This window comes from Photinus pyralis, unplaced genomic scaffold (assembly GCF_008802855.1).
Source record: "Photinus pyralis isolate 1611_PpyrPB1 unplaced genomic scaffold, Ppyr1.3 Ppyr1.4_LG6, whole genome shotgun sequence".
NCBI lineage: Eukaryota > Metazoa > Arthropoda > Insecta > Coleoptera > Lampyridae > Photinus > Photinus pyralis.
The window spans coordinates 39,912,170-39,930,302 of NW_022170663.1; the positions used below are offsets into that span (position 1 = coordinate 39,912,170).

General features: G+C 35.8%; 3 protein-coding genes and 1 long non-coding RNA gene across 4 annotated transcripts; 2 read left to right on the top strand and 2 right to left on the bottom strand.

Annotated features, from left to right (window-relative positions):
* The first annotated feature begins 1,213 nt into the window (after positions 1-1,213).
* LOC116174636 lies at positions 1,214-1,918 on the top strand. The gene has a single exon (XM_031492576.1). It carries the CDS (start codon positions 1,214-1,216, stop codon positions 1,916-1,918), a length of 705 nt encoding a protein of 234 aa, XP_031348436.1.
* Positions 1,919-4,637: 2,719 nt separating this feature from the next.
* Positions 4,638-9,030, top strand: LOC116175080 (putative nuclease HARBI1). Its single transcript, XM_031493151.1, has 9 exons — positions 4,638-4,995; positions 5,053-5,346; positions 5,432-5,603; positions 5,855-6,048; positions 6,101-6,248; positions 6,309-6,453; positions 6,518-6,645; positions 8,662-8,830; positions 8,884-9,030. Exons 2-9 carry the CDS (start codon positions 5,288-5,290, stop codon positions 8,964-8,966), a joined length of 1,098 nt encoding a protein of 365 aa, XP_031349011.1. The 5' UTR covers positions 4,638-4,995; positions 5,053-5,287; the 3' UTR covers positions 8,967-9,030.
* On the bottom strand, positions 8,988-10,239 carry LOC116175081. Its single transcript, XM_031493152.1, has 3 exons — positions 9,982-10,239; positions 9,663-9,876; positions 8,988-9,564 (listed from the first exon to the last, which is right to left on the bottom strand). Exons 1-3 carry the CDS (start codon positions 9,984-9,986, stop codon positions 9,013-9,015), a joined length of 771 nt encoding a protein of 256 aa, XP_031349012.1. The 5' UTR covers positions 9,987-10,239; the 3' UTR covers positions 8,988-9,012.
* Positions 10,240-13,024: 2,785 nt separating this feature from the next.
* LOC116174928 lies at positions 13,025-17,219 on the bottom strand. Its single transcript, XR_004146197.1, has 4 exons — positions 17,051-17,219; positions 16,177-16,297; positions 14,561-14,653; positions 13,025-13,524 (listed from the first exon to the last, which is right to left on the bottom strand). It is a non-coding gene; the product is annotated as an uncharacterized LOC116174928 (long non-coding RNA).
* Between the last annotated feature and the right edge of the window lie 914 nt (positions 17,220-18,133).

The following is an 18,133-nucleotide window of genomic DNA, read 5'->3' on the forward strand; positions in this document are numbered from 1 at the left end:
CATTAGAAAATGCATAGTGACATTTTGTGTATGGTTGACCAAAATGTTCACAAAAAAAATTAAATAAACTACTTGAAAAACCTGTCGTGTCTCATCTGCGTATCATTCAAATAGGCACATGATATTAGTTGTGACCGCTTGCAACTAATAATCGTTTGAATTTGTTTAGTATGCATTTCTTTTCCCGGATCTTCTGTGGGTTCAACTGTAGATACTTCTGTAAATGCAACATCGGTTGTGATGCCTTCATCAATTTTTTCGTCTTGATCTTTAGGTGTATGAATCGGGGTAGTGGCTCTTTCTCGTCTTAGTATGTATCGATTTCTGCGTGCTGAAGAGGTATTATCATCCCGATCATGTGTACGTTTTGGTAAATGCAGTGTTGGTGTAGCACTTTTTTTTAATATCTTCCATTGACCTGCGACCACAGAAATATAGATTTTATAATTTAAAGGAACATCCTACCTAAACTAGTAACCTCATAGTCTTCTTCACGAAAATGTTTTTCACATATTTTTGAGTGCTTCGAAGGAGTTTTTCCTGACTTTTATGGCGATCAACCACACTCTTTTTCGTTTTTCGTCTTTGGGATACGAATGAAATTTATATTTTGTATTTTTGGTAGTGGAATTACAACCATAAACAGAGCAATTATAGGGCATTGTCACAGTTTGAATAAGAATTTTAAATAAAAATTAAATGAGGTTATGTTTTAATACCAAAACCCGATTGTAGCGACACCTATTTGTAAGTGGTCTATTGTACCATTAGTGTAGCATATGAACGCAGCCTTGCTAACTTCAAGTGATTTGGGAGCAGTAGGCAAATTTTCGTTTTGGCGCGTTGTGGTATAATTTTTAGTGCGACTTTGTAAGCTCGTAAGTACAATTCTATGATGTTTAAAAAAATAACTAAGATGACTTATTATACCTAATGGTTCCCTCGTTAAATTAACCTCAACGTTTATCTGTATTTTATCGTTTTTTTGTCGATCAGATTTTTTTTGTTTACAACGACATCCGGGGCAATGGGACGCGTTGTGCGTACAATTGCCCCTAAGATGCGTACCATTACCCCATTAGACTTTGTTGTATTTAATCACGGTTGTTTTCTTTTAAAGGAAACAATGGTGAGAACGTACCAAAGAAAAACAGTCAAAGCTGCTTGGAGCAAAGCCTCTATGTAAGCAGCTTTGGATGCAGTGCGTAACGGCATGAAAATTCTCAAAGCTGCCGAACGCTTCGAAATTCACGAATCGACTGTTAGAAAATACCTTAAAAGAGGTGCAGCTGCCGAACCATCTATGGGCCGAAAACCTGTATTTAACAAAGCACAAGAGAAGGAGATATCTGATCACTTACTAAACCTCGCAAAATCTTTCTATGGTTTATGGAAGTCGGAATTGCGTAAAATAATTTACGAATATGCGGAACGAAATAATATGAAGCATCCGTTTTGCAATCGATCTAAGATGGCTGGATATGATTGGGTCAACGCTTTTCTTATGAGAAATCCAGAACTTAGTATCAGAAAGCCCGAGGCAACAAGCCTAAACCGCATCTTTAACAAGACCGAAGTCGATAGATTTTTCAAAAACCTGGAAACTGTGCTGGAAAAATATCCTACCCTAACTGCTAATGATGTCTATAATGTAGATGAGACTGGGATATCCACAGTCCAAAAACCATGCCCAATAATAGGGCCAAAGGGTCAAAAGCAAGTGGGTAAAGCTACCAGCTGGGAGAGAGGCCGTAACATCACCGTTGTCTGTGCAATGGGTGCTGGTGGAAAATACATCCCACCTATGTTTATTTACCCACGTTTAAGAATGACTCCTGCATTAGAGAGGGGTGGTCCACCTGGATCTCTTTATCGTTGTTCAAAGTCTGGATGGATAAACGGAGGATTTGTTTATTGAATGGTTAGTCCATTTTGAAAAACATTCTCAGCCGAAAGCTGACAGTCCTGTTTTATTACTGATGGACAACCATTGTACTCACATCTCTCTGAAGTCATATACATTTTGCAAAGAGCATCACATCGTTGTATTTGTCCATACCACCACACACGTCGCATAGGTTGCAGCCTCTAGACGTGACTTTCTTTGGTCCTTTGAAAGCTGCCCTAAACCGTGAGTGCGATTTACATTTAAAAAATAACGCATATCAAAAAATAACACCATTTGACATGGCACCAATCTTTACGAAAGCTTATTTAAAAACAGCCACTATGGAAAAAGCAATCTCAGGATTTTCAAGCTGTGGAATTTTCCCAGTGAATCCAGAAAAATTCAGCGACGATGATTACGTAGCCGTGGCAAATCCAGTATTAGAGAATTTAGATGCCCAAGTACCAGCAGATATTGCAAATGACCCACAAGAGTTGCATGATGAACCTGGTGACGGAGCTGAGGGCGAGGCTGCGGTTGACCCAGCCAATCATATAATATCTATTCAGGAATTAGCTCCAATTCCGGGACCATCTGGCGTGCAACCAATGACTACTCGTAGGAAGACTCAACATTCCGAGATAGTAACATCAACTCCTATGAAAGTCATTTTAGAGGCTGCAGCCGAAAAAAAAGAACAAGTAGCAAGTCATAAGAATAAGGAAGATAAAAAGAATGGAAATAAAGGAAAGCAGAAGGAGAAGAAATACAAAGCACCTAACTTAAAAAGTAAAAGAAAAGTTAAGCGCAAGGAGTTGTCTGAAAGTTCATCAGATGAAGAAATCTGCGACAAAAAGCTTTGCATTGATAGCGAATCAGATATGGATCCTGATCCAGAGGAAACTGCGGAGCTGTGCATATATTGCGATGAGTTTGGACGTGACAGAGAAATGTGGTTTTGTTGTGGCAAATGCAAGAAGTGGTGCCACAAAGAGTGCAGTGGGGCGACAACCGCGATTGGATTCATTTGTGATTATTGTCGACCAATTCTTGCAAGTAAAAGGGTTCTTACTTTGTAAAAGTTCATTTTAAAATAAATATGAGCATGAAATGGTCACTTCCGAATGGCAGTACAGCTAAAACTAACATAACTGTGTCCTAAAGAAGTTATATGCGTACCATTGCCCCGACTTCCCCTAAATTTAAATCGTTATTAGGTAGAAATTGGCTAAATGTTTTGAACCCTGAGTGGAGGGACAAATTTAACTTTAATAAGTTAAAAGCAAACATGAATCAAGTTGATTATTGTAAACCACACCAACAGTGAAACAGTAAAAGAAAATAAAAAAATTGCTAATTTTGTGTCCACACTCAAGGATGAATTTCAAGAGATTTTTAGAGAGCATCCTAAGTCATGCATAAATAAATTTCAAGTAGAGTTGAAGTTAAAAGCAAATGCACAACCAGTATTTCATAGAGCATACGATATGCCTTTTGCCTTGAAAGAAAATGTAGAAGTTGAATTGTCAAAGATGGTACATTCAGGAGTTTTAAAAAAAGTAAGTTTTACTAAATGGGCTAGTCCTATAGTCGTGGTACAAAAAAAGAATACGAGTGAAATAAGAATTTGTGTGAATTTTAAAAAGACTTGAAATCCTGCATTAGATACAGATCATTCCCATACAGCACGAGCATTTTCCTAAACATTATCACAATGTAGGTATAACATAAGTAGCAATGGAATGTATGAGTGTGCTCTTGTATTGCTCAATAATAGCTGTAGGTATTTGAGAAATACATCGGTGTTACATTAATGGTAAGGTGAGCCGCTTCGCAAATGTAGTGTAAACGTTAACACAAAGTAAGTACATAGGTATGATGTTAACGCAAATAAGTTTCTTTAATACAAACGTTTCCACAAGGTACGCATAGTGTGACAACAGCACTGATATGTGCATGTAAGCGTGGTCTTTGGTGCTAACATTTTTCAAAGGTACACACAGAGTCAAGGTATTAATGTAAATGTGGCCACTTGGTATAACTTTTTTTTATCAAGAAGACACAAGATCATTACACTCGCGGAATGATAATGTAAATGTGGTTCTTTTATTCAAGCTTTTCAACAACGCAGACACAGACTTGTTGCTTTAACGTAAATTCGCTTCCTTAATACACACTTTTTTCTAAAGTAACCACGAATTGTAATCTTTAAGAGATGCAAACGTTTTGCAATAACCTTGGTAATAACGTAGATTCAACACCATTACTTTTACACGAATTTACTTTCTCAATTACCATTGTTTTACAATGTAGATTTTGTGTTCATACTTTACGGAAATATTAACTAAAGATGTGACCTCAAATACACGTTTTTCACAAAAGTATTCATTCACGTGTAATCGAATTATTCAATGCATGTGCATCCATATTTTTGAGGGTAACGTAAATTAAATGATGCAATAAGTATTCTGTATTATACATACTACCCTACAAGATCCATTTTATTTTAATAACAATTATGTGGGAATTTGCAGCGCCGCAGTGTGGTAAAGCCGTCTTACACTATGCAATTTGTTGCGCAAGAAATTGTACAATTTCTTGTGCAAAATATATTGCAAGGATTTAGCAATTCATTGACGCTCTACTGTTTTAAACTATGCAATTTCCTGTGCAAGAAATAACCTGCGATTCTGCGCATTTATAATTATTTTGAATCAACAATACTACAGTCCTAACCTATTAAGTGTATTTATAAACGTACCTATAGGTAATTTATTGATAAACAACAAATATGCAAAGACCAATCGCAATTTTTGGTGCATTCGTCGCCTCATATATAATAGGTAAAATTGTAAAAAGACGCGTAGTCCAAAAAACACAAAAAAAGAAAAAGAGAAAAACGTGGCAAGAAAAATGGCTAAATAGAAGAGATATGGGTCGAGGAGTTTTGTCACTTTTAAAAGAAGAATTACAGTATGAAGATCCAGACGCTTACAAAATTTTTTAAGAATGGATAACCAAATATTTATGGAACTTTTAAGCCTTCTTGACGATACTATAAAAAAGCAGGATACTCATTTACGTCAAAGTATTTCAAGTGACAAAAGGTAAACCAATATCAGCTAAAATTTTCTCATTACTGTATAGCTAATTTGTACTTGCAGACTAGCAGTAACATTACGGTATTTGGCTAGTGGAAATACGTTTAGAGATTAATGTTGGAATTCTGTGTAAAATATCCGAGATCGTAAGCGGGTTTACGGGCACTCGTAAGATCGGAACTAAAAAAGGCAATTCTGTGTCCGCCCGGATCTTACAAATTCTCGGAAGTCCCTACGGCTTGTCGTAAATTCTTACGGTGACAGATTATCTGACCTAAACTTATCCGAGCGCATCAAAATGAATAATATGCGCTTCTATTTACATATTGGTGCTCTTCTCGAAGAAGATAATGATCGGTAAGAATCAATATTTAAAAGCATAACGCAATTTTCATAAACAAACTTCATATAACATTAAAATTTGCGTATAATTATTTTTAAGTAATTTCATGAGAATAACGAAGAGACAGTTAAGGGACTCGCTTAATGTTTTTGAAACAAGCGAGAAAGACTTTAAACAAATGTTTCGTTTGGACAAAGTAAGTGTAATGGGTTTGATCGAGGAAATAGGCCCCCATTACCAAAACACAGGAAGTATTCCGCTTCATTTAAAGGTAATACCTAGGTATATTTTTATACATATCATTTTCAATACCTATGCTGTAATAACTACAAATTGGTACCTACAGGTACAGATACATAAGAAGGCGAAAGATGACGCATCCTTACTATTCATATTCTATTAATTTGTGCGCCACTGAGTGGGTTCTGCAGTCTGCGTATAGCCATTGTTTAAAAAATGGTATAGCCCGCTGTCGCCTTCTTATGTGCCGGTGCCAGTGCAATAATTACCCAAATTCGACAGGTTCTAACAACACTAAACTTTGTTGCCACTGGTTCATTTCAAAATCCTGTAGGAAGTAGCTGTTGGATTTCTTTGAGTCAGCCATCAGTTTCAAGAATAATACACGAAATAACATCTTTAATATCACAACATTTGTTGCCAGAATGGGTTCAATTTCCGACTGACTTCGAAACAAAAAATAATATTAAACAAGGGTAAAACATTAAGCACATAAGTATTTTAGATAAAACCTTCAACTTTATTCAGATTTTACAACAAGTGGAATGTACGTGGTGTTCTTGGAGTTGTAGATGGAACTCATGTTGAAATTCTTGCTCCACCTACGAATGACGTTCACCATCCCCCTTTTGTTTATATAAACAGAAAAGGAAAACACTCAATAAATGTTATGCTCGTATGTTAAAGGATAAGACGTATAGAAAATGAATATTAATTATTTATTTTGTAAAATTAGATTTCGGATTCTAACACAAAAATTATTGCTTGCAATGCCAGATATCCTGGGTCCGTCCATGATTCTGCAATATGGCAAATGAGTAATATTAAAACTTATTTAAAGCGGGAGTATGATAATGGAGATAAGTCCACGCATTTACTTGGTATTTAAACATATTTAACAATGTTATAATAGAAAAAAAACAATTTTTTTTACCAAATTTACAGGTGATAGCGGATACCCCCTTGAACCATGGCTATTTACTCCCTTTTCGAATTTTGAGCAAGGAAGCCCAGAAGAACGTTTTAATAACCAATTCAAGACGGCTCGAAATGTTATTGAAAGAACCAACGGCATATTAAAAGGACAGAATATGCTACAAACCACTTCATAACTACGATACAGAATGCGGGCTGGACCGCTACACCCCAGCCAAAAAACATTAAAATTCATAGCCCCAATATTCCTAACGAAATCATGGAAATTGTAAAGGAGAAAAGAAAAGCAAGGGCACAATGGCACCGCACACACAGTGTTGAAGATAAGAGGAAATTCAATCAACTTAACAATAAACTCCGAAACAAATTACAAGCTGTTCGGAACGAGACATTCCAAGCATACTTGAAATCACTAACTATCACCGACAATACAATATGGAAAGCCACTAAAGGCATAAAAAAACCAAACACACATATTCCTCCAATACGCGATCAAGGAACTTCATGGTTGAGGTCCGACAAAGAAAAAGCAGAAGCATTTGCACATTACCTAGAAGGCGTCTTCCAACCAAACTCTAATGAAATAGACGAGGAAGTTGAAGAAGAACTACAATCTCCACTCCAGCTGTCACCGCCAATATGTAAAATTAACCCTCGGGAAATTGTACAGGAGATAAAATTGTTAAAAGACAAAAAAGCTCCAGGCCACGACCTGATAACGGCAATAGTTCTCAAACAGTTACCTGACCACGGAATTCGTTTCCTACAAATACTCTTTAACAGAATCCTTAGTCTCTCCTATTGGCCGCTGCAATTAAAATTTGCGCAGATAATCCTTATCCCTAAATCTGGAAAACCTGCCAATGAAATCACTTCCTATCGTCCTATAAGCCTCCTGCCGCTGGTGTCAAAGTTGCTTGAGAAATTAATCTTACGACGTATTAATGAAAATCTGTTGCAAGAGACATGGCTGCCTAACCACCAATTTGGATTTAGACAGCAGCACTCAACTATTCAACAATGCCACCGTTTAACGAATATAATTCAAACTGCTTTTCAAAATAAAAACTTTTGTACTGCTGTCTTCCTGGATGTACGACAGGCCTTTGACAGAGTGTGGCATAGAGGATTACTTTACAAACTTAAGAAAACGCTTCCCCACGAGTATTACTTACTAATAAGTTCATATCTTACTCATAGAACATTTCAAGTTAAGCATGGCAAGGAAATATCCCAAATCAAAGACATCAATGCAAGTGTGCCCCAAGGTAGTGTACTGGGGCCTATACTATACCTCCTATACACCTACGACCTACCTACAACAGAACAAACGAAAATTGGCACATTTGCTGACGATACAGCGATACTTACATGTAATGAAGACCCGTTAGCAGCATCAGCTTCTTTACAGTCCCATCTTAAACGAAATAGAACAATGGCTAATTAAGTGGAGAATCAAAGTGAATGAAAGTAAATCGACACACATTACATTTACGACCAGACACGAAATCTGCCCAGCTGTCACTCTCCATAATATACCCATTCCTCAGTCCAAGGAAGTCAAATACTTGGGACTCCATCTAGACAGCAGGTTGACGTGGAAAACTCACATTATCAAAAAACGCAAAGAAATGGACCTAAAGTTGAGAAAGCTATATTGGCTCATCGGACGGAAGTCGTCGTTAATACTAGCCAACAAAATACTGATATACAAGTGTATAATTCGGCCCATTTGGACCTACGGTTGTCAGTTATGGGGCTGTGCAAGTCGATCTAGCACTGATATTATTCAACGCTTCCAATCAAAAACTCTCCGTATTATCACAGCCGCTCCTTGGTATGTATCCAACCAAACTCTTCACTCGGACCTAAACATTCCCTACGTGACTGAGATAATCAATCAATATGCTGCGAAGCATCAAACAACATTGGAAGTTCACCCCAACGAGCTCGTGACACCTCTCGCAGAAGATCCTCCGCCCAGACGCCTTAAGAAGAAATGGCCAAAAGATCTCGTAGATAAATAGCGGACTGACTCCACTGGGAGTCCCTCTACTCACGCCTGATAATGACAGACAATAAGCTCATAGAATGTAATATATATTCTGATTGCTTATGGAATTTAATCAATAAAAAAAAAAAAAAAAAAAAAAATATTAAAAGGACGTTTTAGATGTTTGTCAAGGCACAGAGTTCTTTTATACCATCCGAGTAGAGCAGCTAACATCATTTATTCTTGCTGTGTTCTTCACAATATTGCTCTCCGGGCAAGGATTCCTCTTCCGGAGGAAGAAATAGAATATAGAGACGAGATTGGCATAGGTAAACGTTTTCATGTACATCATTACCTCAAATAAAATGTACAATGTTTTTAGAAGGCAATTTGGAGTACAATGATGTTCTGCAAGAAGGGAGGGCTACAAGAGCTAGATATATAAGAAATAATTTATTATTATAAAATACAAAAAAAAAACTCCAAGACATTTATGTTAAAAAAAAGACTATTAATCAAAATCAAATTTAAAGTTTTGGTTTTCAAATTTATATTTTGCCACTTCAAATTTAAGTCGAAGAAGCTCGTTTTTGTTTTTTTCCTTTTTACACTTTATGTACTCTTCGGAAAATTGTTTTACAATGGAACCTAATTCTTCAATATTTTTTTCGGATTTGTTCATTGTATTCAATAAGCTTTCTGTCACAATCGACAATGGCTTTTGCCGAGGTAGAGTTTTTGTCCCAGGTTTTTGCGGTGGAACGGGTGTAACAGCCGGTTCAATTTCAGGTGGTACTATTACTGGTGTATCATCTTCAACCGGCATTGGTTCAGTAATTTCCTCCTCAAGAGGTATTATCATGGTATCTGAATCTAATAAAATTCCATCGAAGTTTGTAACACCCAACGCACCGGTTACGGTCACTTTTCCCCATACACAGAGTGCCCGTTCTTCCATGTCTGTTAGTGTTATACTGCTTTGAGGACCTGATCCAGTCTTTAAACGGTGCTCATTTAATTTCCTATATTTGTTTTTCACAAAGTACTTCCAATCTGTAAAACGCTAAAAAAGATGGTTATTTAAAAAAAGCGATGAAGAGATTTAAAATAATGCTACAAAACTTGTGCTGAAGTTTGCTGTATAAATCATATCGTTTTTACCTTTTTCCAATCAGCTACAGTCAGCTGAGGCCCATCTGGATCAGAATTTAACTTTTCTGACATTTCACCCCATTTATTTTCGATGTAATTTACATCTAGCGATGGGTTGATTGTATTGGATCGCATATGGTAGTCATTTTCCATGTAATATAAGTAAATATTATATTGATTAGTTGTTGTGTTCTTGGTTCTCTTTCTCTTTTTGTTTTCTAAGCTAAAAAAATGTAAATTGTCATTTTTAGGTTAGGATATTAATTTTTTTTAAACAAAGAAATAACATTGTAAATGTACAATGTAATCTTCAATAATAAAATCTTACCTCATAATGCTACTCTATATTCAATTTTACTTCAGTAAACTGTCCAAACGGCAAGGAAACCAAGGGATAAATGGTGTACACTACCGGCTTGTCAATGAAAACAATAGAAGTGAAGTTGGTTGCGATCGGAACGGCTCGGTAACGGCGACTCGTAACGCTTTTCATTACGAGTCGGCGCACAGAATTGCAAATTTTAAGGTTTTGTAAAATTTCGCTTACGATCAACTTATAAGCTACGGGCGTACGGTTTTACGGTTTAACGATTGCATATGTACAGAATTCCAGCATTAATGTATGCCACACGCATACATGAAAGTACCATAAGCATTATTGTCATGGAAGTATGTCAAGCTATAGTAGACAACCTATTGAGAAAGTATATACAGGTATAATATGGGTTCATGTTGGGTTTAATTCATTCTAACGTTTTGATAGTTGCCTCAAACTACTTTGGAGTGGGAAAACGTGGCCAGCGGTTTCGAGAAACTTTGGAATTTTCCTATGTGTCTCGGCGCTATAGATGGCAAGCACGTCAATTTTCAAGCGCCTAAAAGCAGTGGTTCTTACTATTATAATTATAAAGGCTCGCACAGTATTGTGCTACTAGCTTTAGTAAATGCAGAGTATAAGTAATTTTCATTTTCAACAATAGAGACCTCAGGATCTATAACTTAATTCCAAAACGTATGAAGAAAACACAAATTAAGTATTGTTTACCTGTTGTACTTTCATATGGTTTTGGTGCTATTTGGATACTTTCCCCATTCCTTGTGTTATTTGGACGTTTTCGCTGTTGATTGCCCTTTCTTAGTATCTCACTGTTTCTTGAGTGATCTGAAAAAACGGAGAATGTAGGGTAGCAAAATTTAGAAGAAATTACTACCTTTCTGTTTTGGATTTTTTAGTTTTGGAGGTGATGGTAGCATTGTGTCGCTGCTTTCAGATTCACTACTGGAAATTATTTTTTTTTTCCTTTTTCGTTTGTTACAGTCTTCTGTGTCTGTATTTAAGTCGCTGGTGTTCTCAGCAACCTTTGCCTTTTGTCTAGCTATCCCATAATCATCTAATAGTATATTAAGTATGGAGAACGGTAAGGGATTTTTACCGTTCGAAGACAATTGTTTGGAGGAGGAGCGGAGCGACGACTCCAATTATTGTCTGAGAACGGTAACCCTTAACGTTCGACGTGCTTATAACATTTTTTGCGCGATCGAAATTAAAATTATGCAACCAATATAAATATGCACTAAGAAATTAACGAGCAGAATAAATTGAAATGATCGAAGTGGTATGGTGTGCATCACTAGGTAACCAGTTTATTTGTCAAAACTGAAATTAATAATTTCTTGTGCATGTGTCTGATGTAGTTTGCTAGCTTTGCACTTCCGTTATGACTTTATGAGCGAGGTATTCGCCGGTGGCCGAATGGTATGTTGAAGATTTTACAGAACAAAATTGTAATTGGAATGTATTAAGAAAAACGAAAGCACATCTTCAAACACATTGATCTCTATTGCTTCAGGTTTAAATGAAGAACGTGTTCTTTCTATAGGAAACATCAGCACAAATTGTAAGTTTAATGTAACAATAATTAAAGATTAAATGTAATGTAAGACTGTTAATAGTCGGGGCTAAAATCTCAGAAAAGCTCTCCGTTTCAATGCAAGAAGCATTTCATGTAACAATTGAGTTAACACCGGTTCTCCCCTATTTAGACCCCGTTGAATCCGAATATGCCATTTGCCAACTCGAAATTTCAACCGGAAGTGAGATATTCAAGATGGCGTCCAAAATAGCGCCAAATTTAAGTGTTTTTTTGCTTTTGGTCATATGTGTGCGATCCAAGTGTCTATCCCTAGGTTTTTTGGGGCGTAGAACACGATTAAATACTTAAAAATAAATTTGGTTAAGAAAATCACCATTAAAAAGTCATATTTTAACAAAATTTCACAAAAATTTCACCAAAATGCAAGTACAAATGGTAAATATTTATTATTTTCACATGTCTAAATATATCATTATTTTAACTCAATGGCATCATCCTATTATCATTGACACACGCGCGCGCTCTCACATACGCACACACACACACACACACACACCCTTACCCGCCTCGTAATATTTATGGCAACATGAGAATAAACCCAAATTGTGGCGATTTCGTTTAAACATACATAAGAGGTAGCGCCATCTCGTGCGGATCATGAAAAACCGAGGGGATCCAAGATACCTTCCATAGGAAGGAAACTGTACTGTGTTAAGTATTATGGCATCATTTGCTACAATTATTATGAAACAAGATTTTAGTGTGTGGGCTGCCAGTAATTGGCCATTTTGTGCAGTGTGTTACAGATAGATGCCACAAATATTGCATTTCCAAATTTGTGTGAAAATGCAGTGTTGCCAAGATTTCTCTCTCTGTTTTTCTTATAGATAACGATTGCGGAAGAGGATATTTCCTCTGAATATGTATGTACATTAGTATAAAGGGGGAGGGTTACATAAGTTCTTCGAAACGAAAACTCTCATGAAAACAATATTATTCAACTGGTGTGGGAGTTCGATGTGTTGCCTAACCTCATTCACGCTACGCTATGAAACCGATAGAAACGCCTAAGATAATGTCATATTGCAGAATAGACAAAATTGATGACAAAATCATGGTTGCCGTACAAGTTAGGTAGGTACGTAGTCAATTTTAGGTACCTAAATAGTGGTAGGTAGTTGCGCTAGTCTAGAATCTAGAGCAGTGGTGCAAATGGCACCTGGACCAAAACATTGAATAAAAATTCATTCAATGACCAAAAGTTAACAGCCATCAAAGACATAAGCTGAATCAAGCAACGCTTTACAAATGTCCTGAAGCAGTTTATGTATTAAAAGTATCTAGTAGATTTCTTACAAACAAAATTCATCCTTGGGATATCCCCTCCCCAGATTATCTCTCTGTTCTTACCAAATTAATTTACCTTTACCGCGAGATCCACATATAGTACCTACCGTTTAGAAAAAATTAACCCAGGTACAAAACACAATTTTGCTTAGAAATCTTTATTCAGTTGGCTATATACACAAATACAGAAGGAATTTTATAAATCCCAATGAACAACAGAAAAATTAAAAATGTTTCAGAAAACTACAATAATCTTAATTAGTACAGCAATGGTACTTTCAGCATTGAATTGATAACTATCTATAAATTCAATGCTTTCAGTAAAGCTAGCTAGTACCTGTACATTTTTTAGTAATAAGAAATAGATTAAACGTGTAAAATGCCGCACTATAGTACAACAAAGGCAGTTTTTAACTTTCTATGAGTAAAGACACTCATCTTTTCTCTTGTCTAGATGGTTTTTAATGCAGAATTTTACGCCGGTCCATGATCTTGTGGGCAAAACATCATGTTCTTCTAAGCACTTTTCACATTGAGCTTCTCCGGGTACTAGATCTTTTTTTAATTTCTTGGTTGAAAAAACCTAAGACAGCTGATTTTTCTTCTGAAGACCATATGGCGCGCTACTAGAGATTTATGCTGGAGTTTACCTGTAACATTAACATGATGTTAGATAAAATTTAACATTTGTATCTCACCAGAATCAAATAATGAAATAGTAAAATGATGAAAATAAACCTCTCGTCAGGAAAGATTGCCGGTCACAAAACACTTGAGCTGGGTCTACAATCGAGGTTTTTCTAAAAATGTAAGCGACTTCCGGGATAGTATCGTGTCAATGTTGAACAAAAAGACTTTTCGTTCAACATTGGCACGATCCTATTCCGGAAGTCGCTCGCATCTTAAGAAAAACATAGACAAGGTGTGCTGTGACCGGCAATCTTTCCTGGCGATAGTTATACAGGGTGGTGACTTGCGTCGCGCATCATAGGGATTTCAATGTAAAATTCATAACATGCCATTATTGGCTCCCCAAATTATTTTAGACCAAAAATGTATTAAGGTTTTTTATAGACAACAATTTTTTACGTCAATCAACCGCGTTAGTTTCCAATTTTTTACATAATGAAGACAGAAAATTGGAAAAATAAAACCCGCATCTTTTTCAATGCCATGGAATTTTATAATACAAAAACTACAATATCCGTCATGCCATGGAATGTCTGCTATAAAACAAATCAAATTCTATCAAAAAGTATTATATTTAGAACAGCGAATTCAACATAAAGAAAGACCAAATGACTAAAAACGGTTTCCTAATATAACAATTTACAATAAATGTTCGAATAAGTCACCATTAACTGCAAGGCAGTAACCAAGTCAATCATAAAATCCATTTCGAACTACTGCTAATTGATAACTGGACATCTTTTTGTTTTAGAAAATTCCATGGCATCGCAGATTATTGCAAAAGATGCGGGTTTTATTTTTCCAATTTTCCGTCTTTATTATGTAAAAAATTGAAAACTAATACGGTTTATTGACGTAAAGATTTTTTTTCTACAAAAAACTTTAATACATTTTTGCTCTAAAATAATTTGGGGAGCCAATAGTTGCATGTTATGAATTTTACATTGAAATCCCTATGATGCGTGACGCAAGTCACCACCCTGTATATAATTTTACCTTTTGTATTTGGTTTTATCAAATCTATCTCCTCCATAATTTCCCCTGTAGTCTGTATTGGTGCGATTCGGTTTTCTTCAGGATTTAGGGCATCTGTAAGACACATATGATATAAATATACTATCGCGTTGGGATAGATGCAATCACATACATCCACGAAAAGGATGCAAATCATATACACAGTGACCAAGGTAAGGATGATGGGAAAATTGGAAACCATAAGAGATACACAGTCGGATAATTAGAAAAAAGTTGAGTATTTTAGGGCTTAGTAAGATGTTTTTAAAATTCAGATATCTGATCAGTTCCAAAGGTATTCGACAGAAACCGAAATTAGCCGTATTCGTTTTTATTTTTGTCTGGTCCTGTTTAAAAAGATATCAAAAAACAAATAACCTTCCTCATAGGCATATCATGAACTTGATATTTTTATGTGAACCTGAAAGTACATACTGTTCGAGTAGCATTTTTTATGGAGAATACAATGAAGTATGGGACAATTATCATTCAGAAGAACCATCAATGAATTATTTTGACATTTTGTCAACCCCTACTACACCAAAATGTTAACACATAATATTAATAACAATATTTTTAACAAGCATTTTTTCTGACATAAATAATAAACAACTTTTATTATGTTGGTGTAGTAGGTCATTGACAACATGTCAAAATAATTCATTTATGGGTCCTTTAAATGACATATTGTCCCATACTTATTGTATTCGCCATACAAAATGCTACTCGATACAGTATGTACTTTTTCTAGGTTCACAGAAAAATATAAAATTGAGGATGTGCCTATGAGGAAGGTTATTTGTTTTTATAATGGAGATGTGCAGATAAAGCTCATTTTTTTAGACCGAAATAGGGTTCTAAGGGGAGGAGGCGGTATGGCTCTTTATACACAAACATTTAAAGACCGCCTGGCATACATTCAAAATCCTCCGACACTCTATTCTGCAGATTTTTCCTTTCAGAGTACTTTCCTCCGACAAACAGTTTTCGAGACATTCGCTCTTAAAGTTTAGACATCACCAATGGATATATTTCTTGCAGACGTTCCAATCGCCCTTTGTGAGAACCCTCTTCCGACAATCCGTTCTGAAGATATAAGGGAATATATCCGATTACGATAAGAGGTCGAGGAGGAGGTCTATGGTTGGTAGAAATTAATTCCTTTCGTTGATACCTTTCATTAAAGTACCATGAAGGATAAAACCAGTTCCACTCCCCCCCCCCTTCCCCACCACTGTCTTTTGATAAGAGGACAGGAAGAAGGGCAGTAGTTGGTAGAAAGCGGTTCCTTTCGTTGAGACCTTTAATTAGAATACCATGAAAGACAAAATTAATTAATTAATTTCTAACTCCCCCCCCCCACAACCGCCGGCCCCATCCCCCACTGATAACGAAAAAGAGTCGCGCGGGGAAGTTATAAGTATGTACAAAGCAATCTATTTGAATGATACCTTTAAGTTATGCACGTTTTACTATCAAAAACAGCATCTCAGGAAATAATTCATGCCCCCCCCCCCCCTTTAGACAGCGAAATTTTATAGTAAAAAATTCCAGGACCAGGGAAATTTTAGGACACAAATGAATTCGGAAATATTTACCTTGACAACGTTCGATGTCTTGAAGATCATATTCATCCTGGATGCTGTCTTACGGATGGACGGGATTTTTGAGCATCGACAAAATTCTAACTGATCTTCTCGGCATTGTTCCAAAAAAATACTGCAAAAATTATAATTAAAATTTGCATTGGAATTGGTGATAATTATAACATTATGGGGAAGCTAAATTTAAAAAACGAATCATTACAATGGAATGGTCATAACCAAATTAAACTTTAAATCTGTCATTATAGAGGGTGTCCGGTGTTGAACAGGTTATGCATCCGTAGGGACATATTTATTTCTTTATATCGAAATATTTTCTCCCCTAATTAATTTAGAGCAAAGTTGTAAAAAGGTTTCTTGTCGCTTGAACAATAAATTCTGCGTCTGCTCATGCCCTCATTTATTATTTTTAAAATCGGGAAACCGGAAAAAATATATAAATGAGAATTAGTATGTATTTGCCTAAAAAACTAATTTTAGTATTCAATACTTTCAATGGACGAATGATTTATCACTAACATCACTCGTGCCGTGAAATCATTGAAACAAAAATTAAATTTCCAATTATCCTTTTAATTTATAACTTCCTTAATTTCTCCGATTTACCACAACAAATTACAAATGGGCACATCAATAGACGCAGAAATTTACAATCGACAAAAACGGTATTTACAACTTCAGTGTAAAATATTTAGGGAAAAAAATGTTTGGATATACTTAAAGGAATTACCATCGATATGCCTATGGTGCGTAAACCAATTCTACACCCTGTATACTTCCGCATAAACTTTTCATGGGGCTCCTGTATTGTATCGAATCGAAAGCACATCGTAATCGTAGTTCGTAGTAACTTTATGTCTTCACCTACCTTACAGTCCTTTAGGTATTAATTAACACTTATCATCCAATGTCAATGACATTACGTTACGTAAGTACGCCACAACACAACTCCCCGCCAAAGACCCGAATGAAGGAAAATTGTAAAATGAAGCTGAGAACGTTCGTCTTATCATCTGTGATGCGATGCACTTTCTGCCAAGGCCAACGGAAATTCCAATCTGAAAGCCTACACTTACAATTTTATTTCCTACACTTATAATTTTATTTACAAAAACAAGGAAACGAAGATGTGTATACTGTATACTTGCAAAACTGTACAATTTGGCACAAAAAAAACTCATTTATTTATTCACCATTTTACTTCATTGCAAATTGAAAATCATACCTACCACGGGGCACGGACGATGGGTTCTTGTTTCTAAATTTCTTATATGATTGACTATTGGATTAGCAATGCTATAGTTACTCAATGCTTATTACTTATATTTAATTAACAAGACGATAAAGAGATTAACCTTTTACCAAAGATCATAATATGATCTTTGCTTTTACCATTATGTCCCATTATCATCTTGTGAAAAACGGGCGGATGGCGTTCTATTACGTACCGAACTAGCTAGAGCTTGAAATATTAAATATTTACAAAATAAATTTGACTGACGGCAAAATGGCAACATTGTTTTTTGAATTATTAAAAAAACTAAAGTTGTCCAACTTACGTAAAAAATCATTTTAAAATGACAGAATTCCTATTAGGCAAATTTTTCTTCGACAAAGTGTCACCAAACTCGAGGTAAAATATCTTGATCTCCCAGGCGATATAGCGGGAACTCAAAATGACAAAAACGAAATTTTGGTGATTCAAAGCAGACGTGCCCTTTTAGGTTGTACAAGTTTGTATAATAAGATTTCGGTGTATTGCAGTTTTCTCGAACGATGGGTGCCGTTTTTTGAATTATCCAAAAAACTAAAGTTGTCCAACTTACTTAAAAAATCATTTTAAAATGACAGAATTCCTATTATGCAGATTTTTCTACGACAAAGTATCACCAAACTCGTAGGTAAAATATCTTGGGTTCCCAGGCGATATAGCGGGAACCCAAGATGACAA

What these genes read in the sequence shown, in the direction of transcription:
- LOC116175080 (XM_031493151.1), top strand. Translation starts at nt 5,288, where the DNA reads ATGAATAATATGCGCTTCTATTTACATATTGGTGCTCTTCTCGAAGAA. An exon ending in CTCGAAGAAGATAATGATCG is followed by an intron (nt 5,347 to 5,431) that starts GTAAGAATCAAT and finishes ATTATTTTTAAG; the next exon opens with TAATTTCATGAGAATAACGA. An exon ending in TAAGTCCACGCATTTACTTG is followed by an intron (nt 6,454 to 6,517) that starts GTATTTAAACAT and finishes CCAAATTTACAG; the next exon opens with GTGATAGCGGATACCCCCTT.
- LOC116175081 (XM_031493152.1), bottom strand. An exon ending in CTGTAGCTGATTGGAAAAAG is followed by an intron (nt 9,565 to 9,662) that starts GTAAAAACGATA and finishes CATCTTTTTTAG; the next exon opens with CGTTTTACAGATTGGAAGTA.
- LOC116174636 (XM_031492576.1), top strand. Translation starts at nt 1,214, where the DNA reads ATGAAAATTCTCAAAGCTGCCGAACGCTTCGAAATTCACGAATCGACT.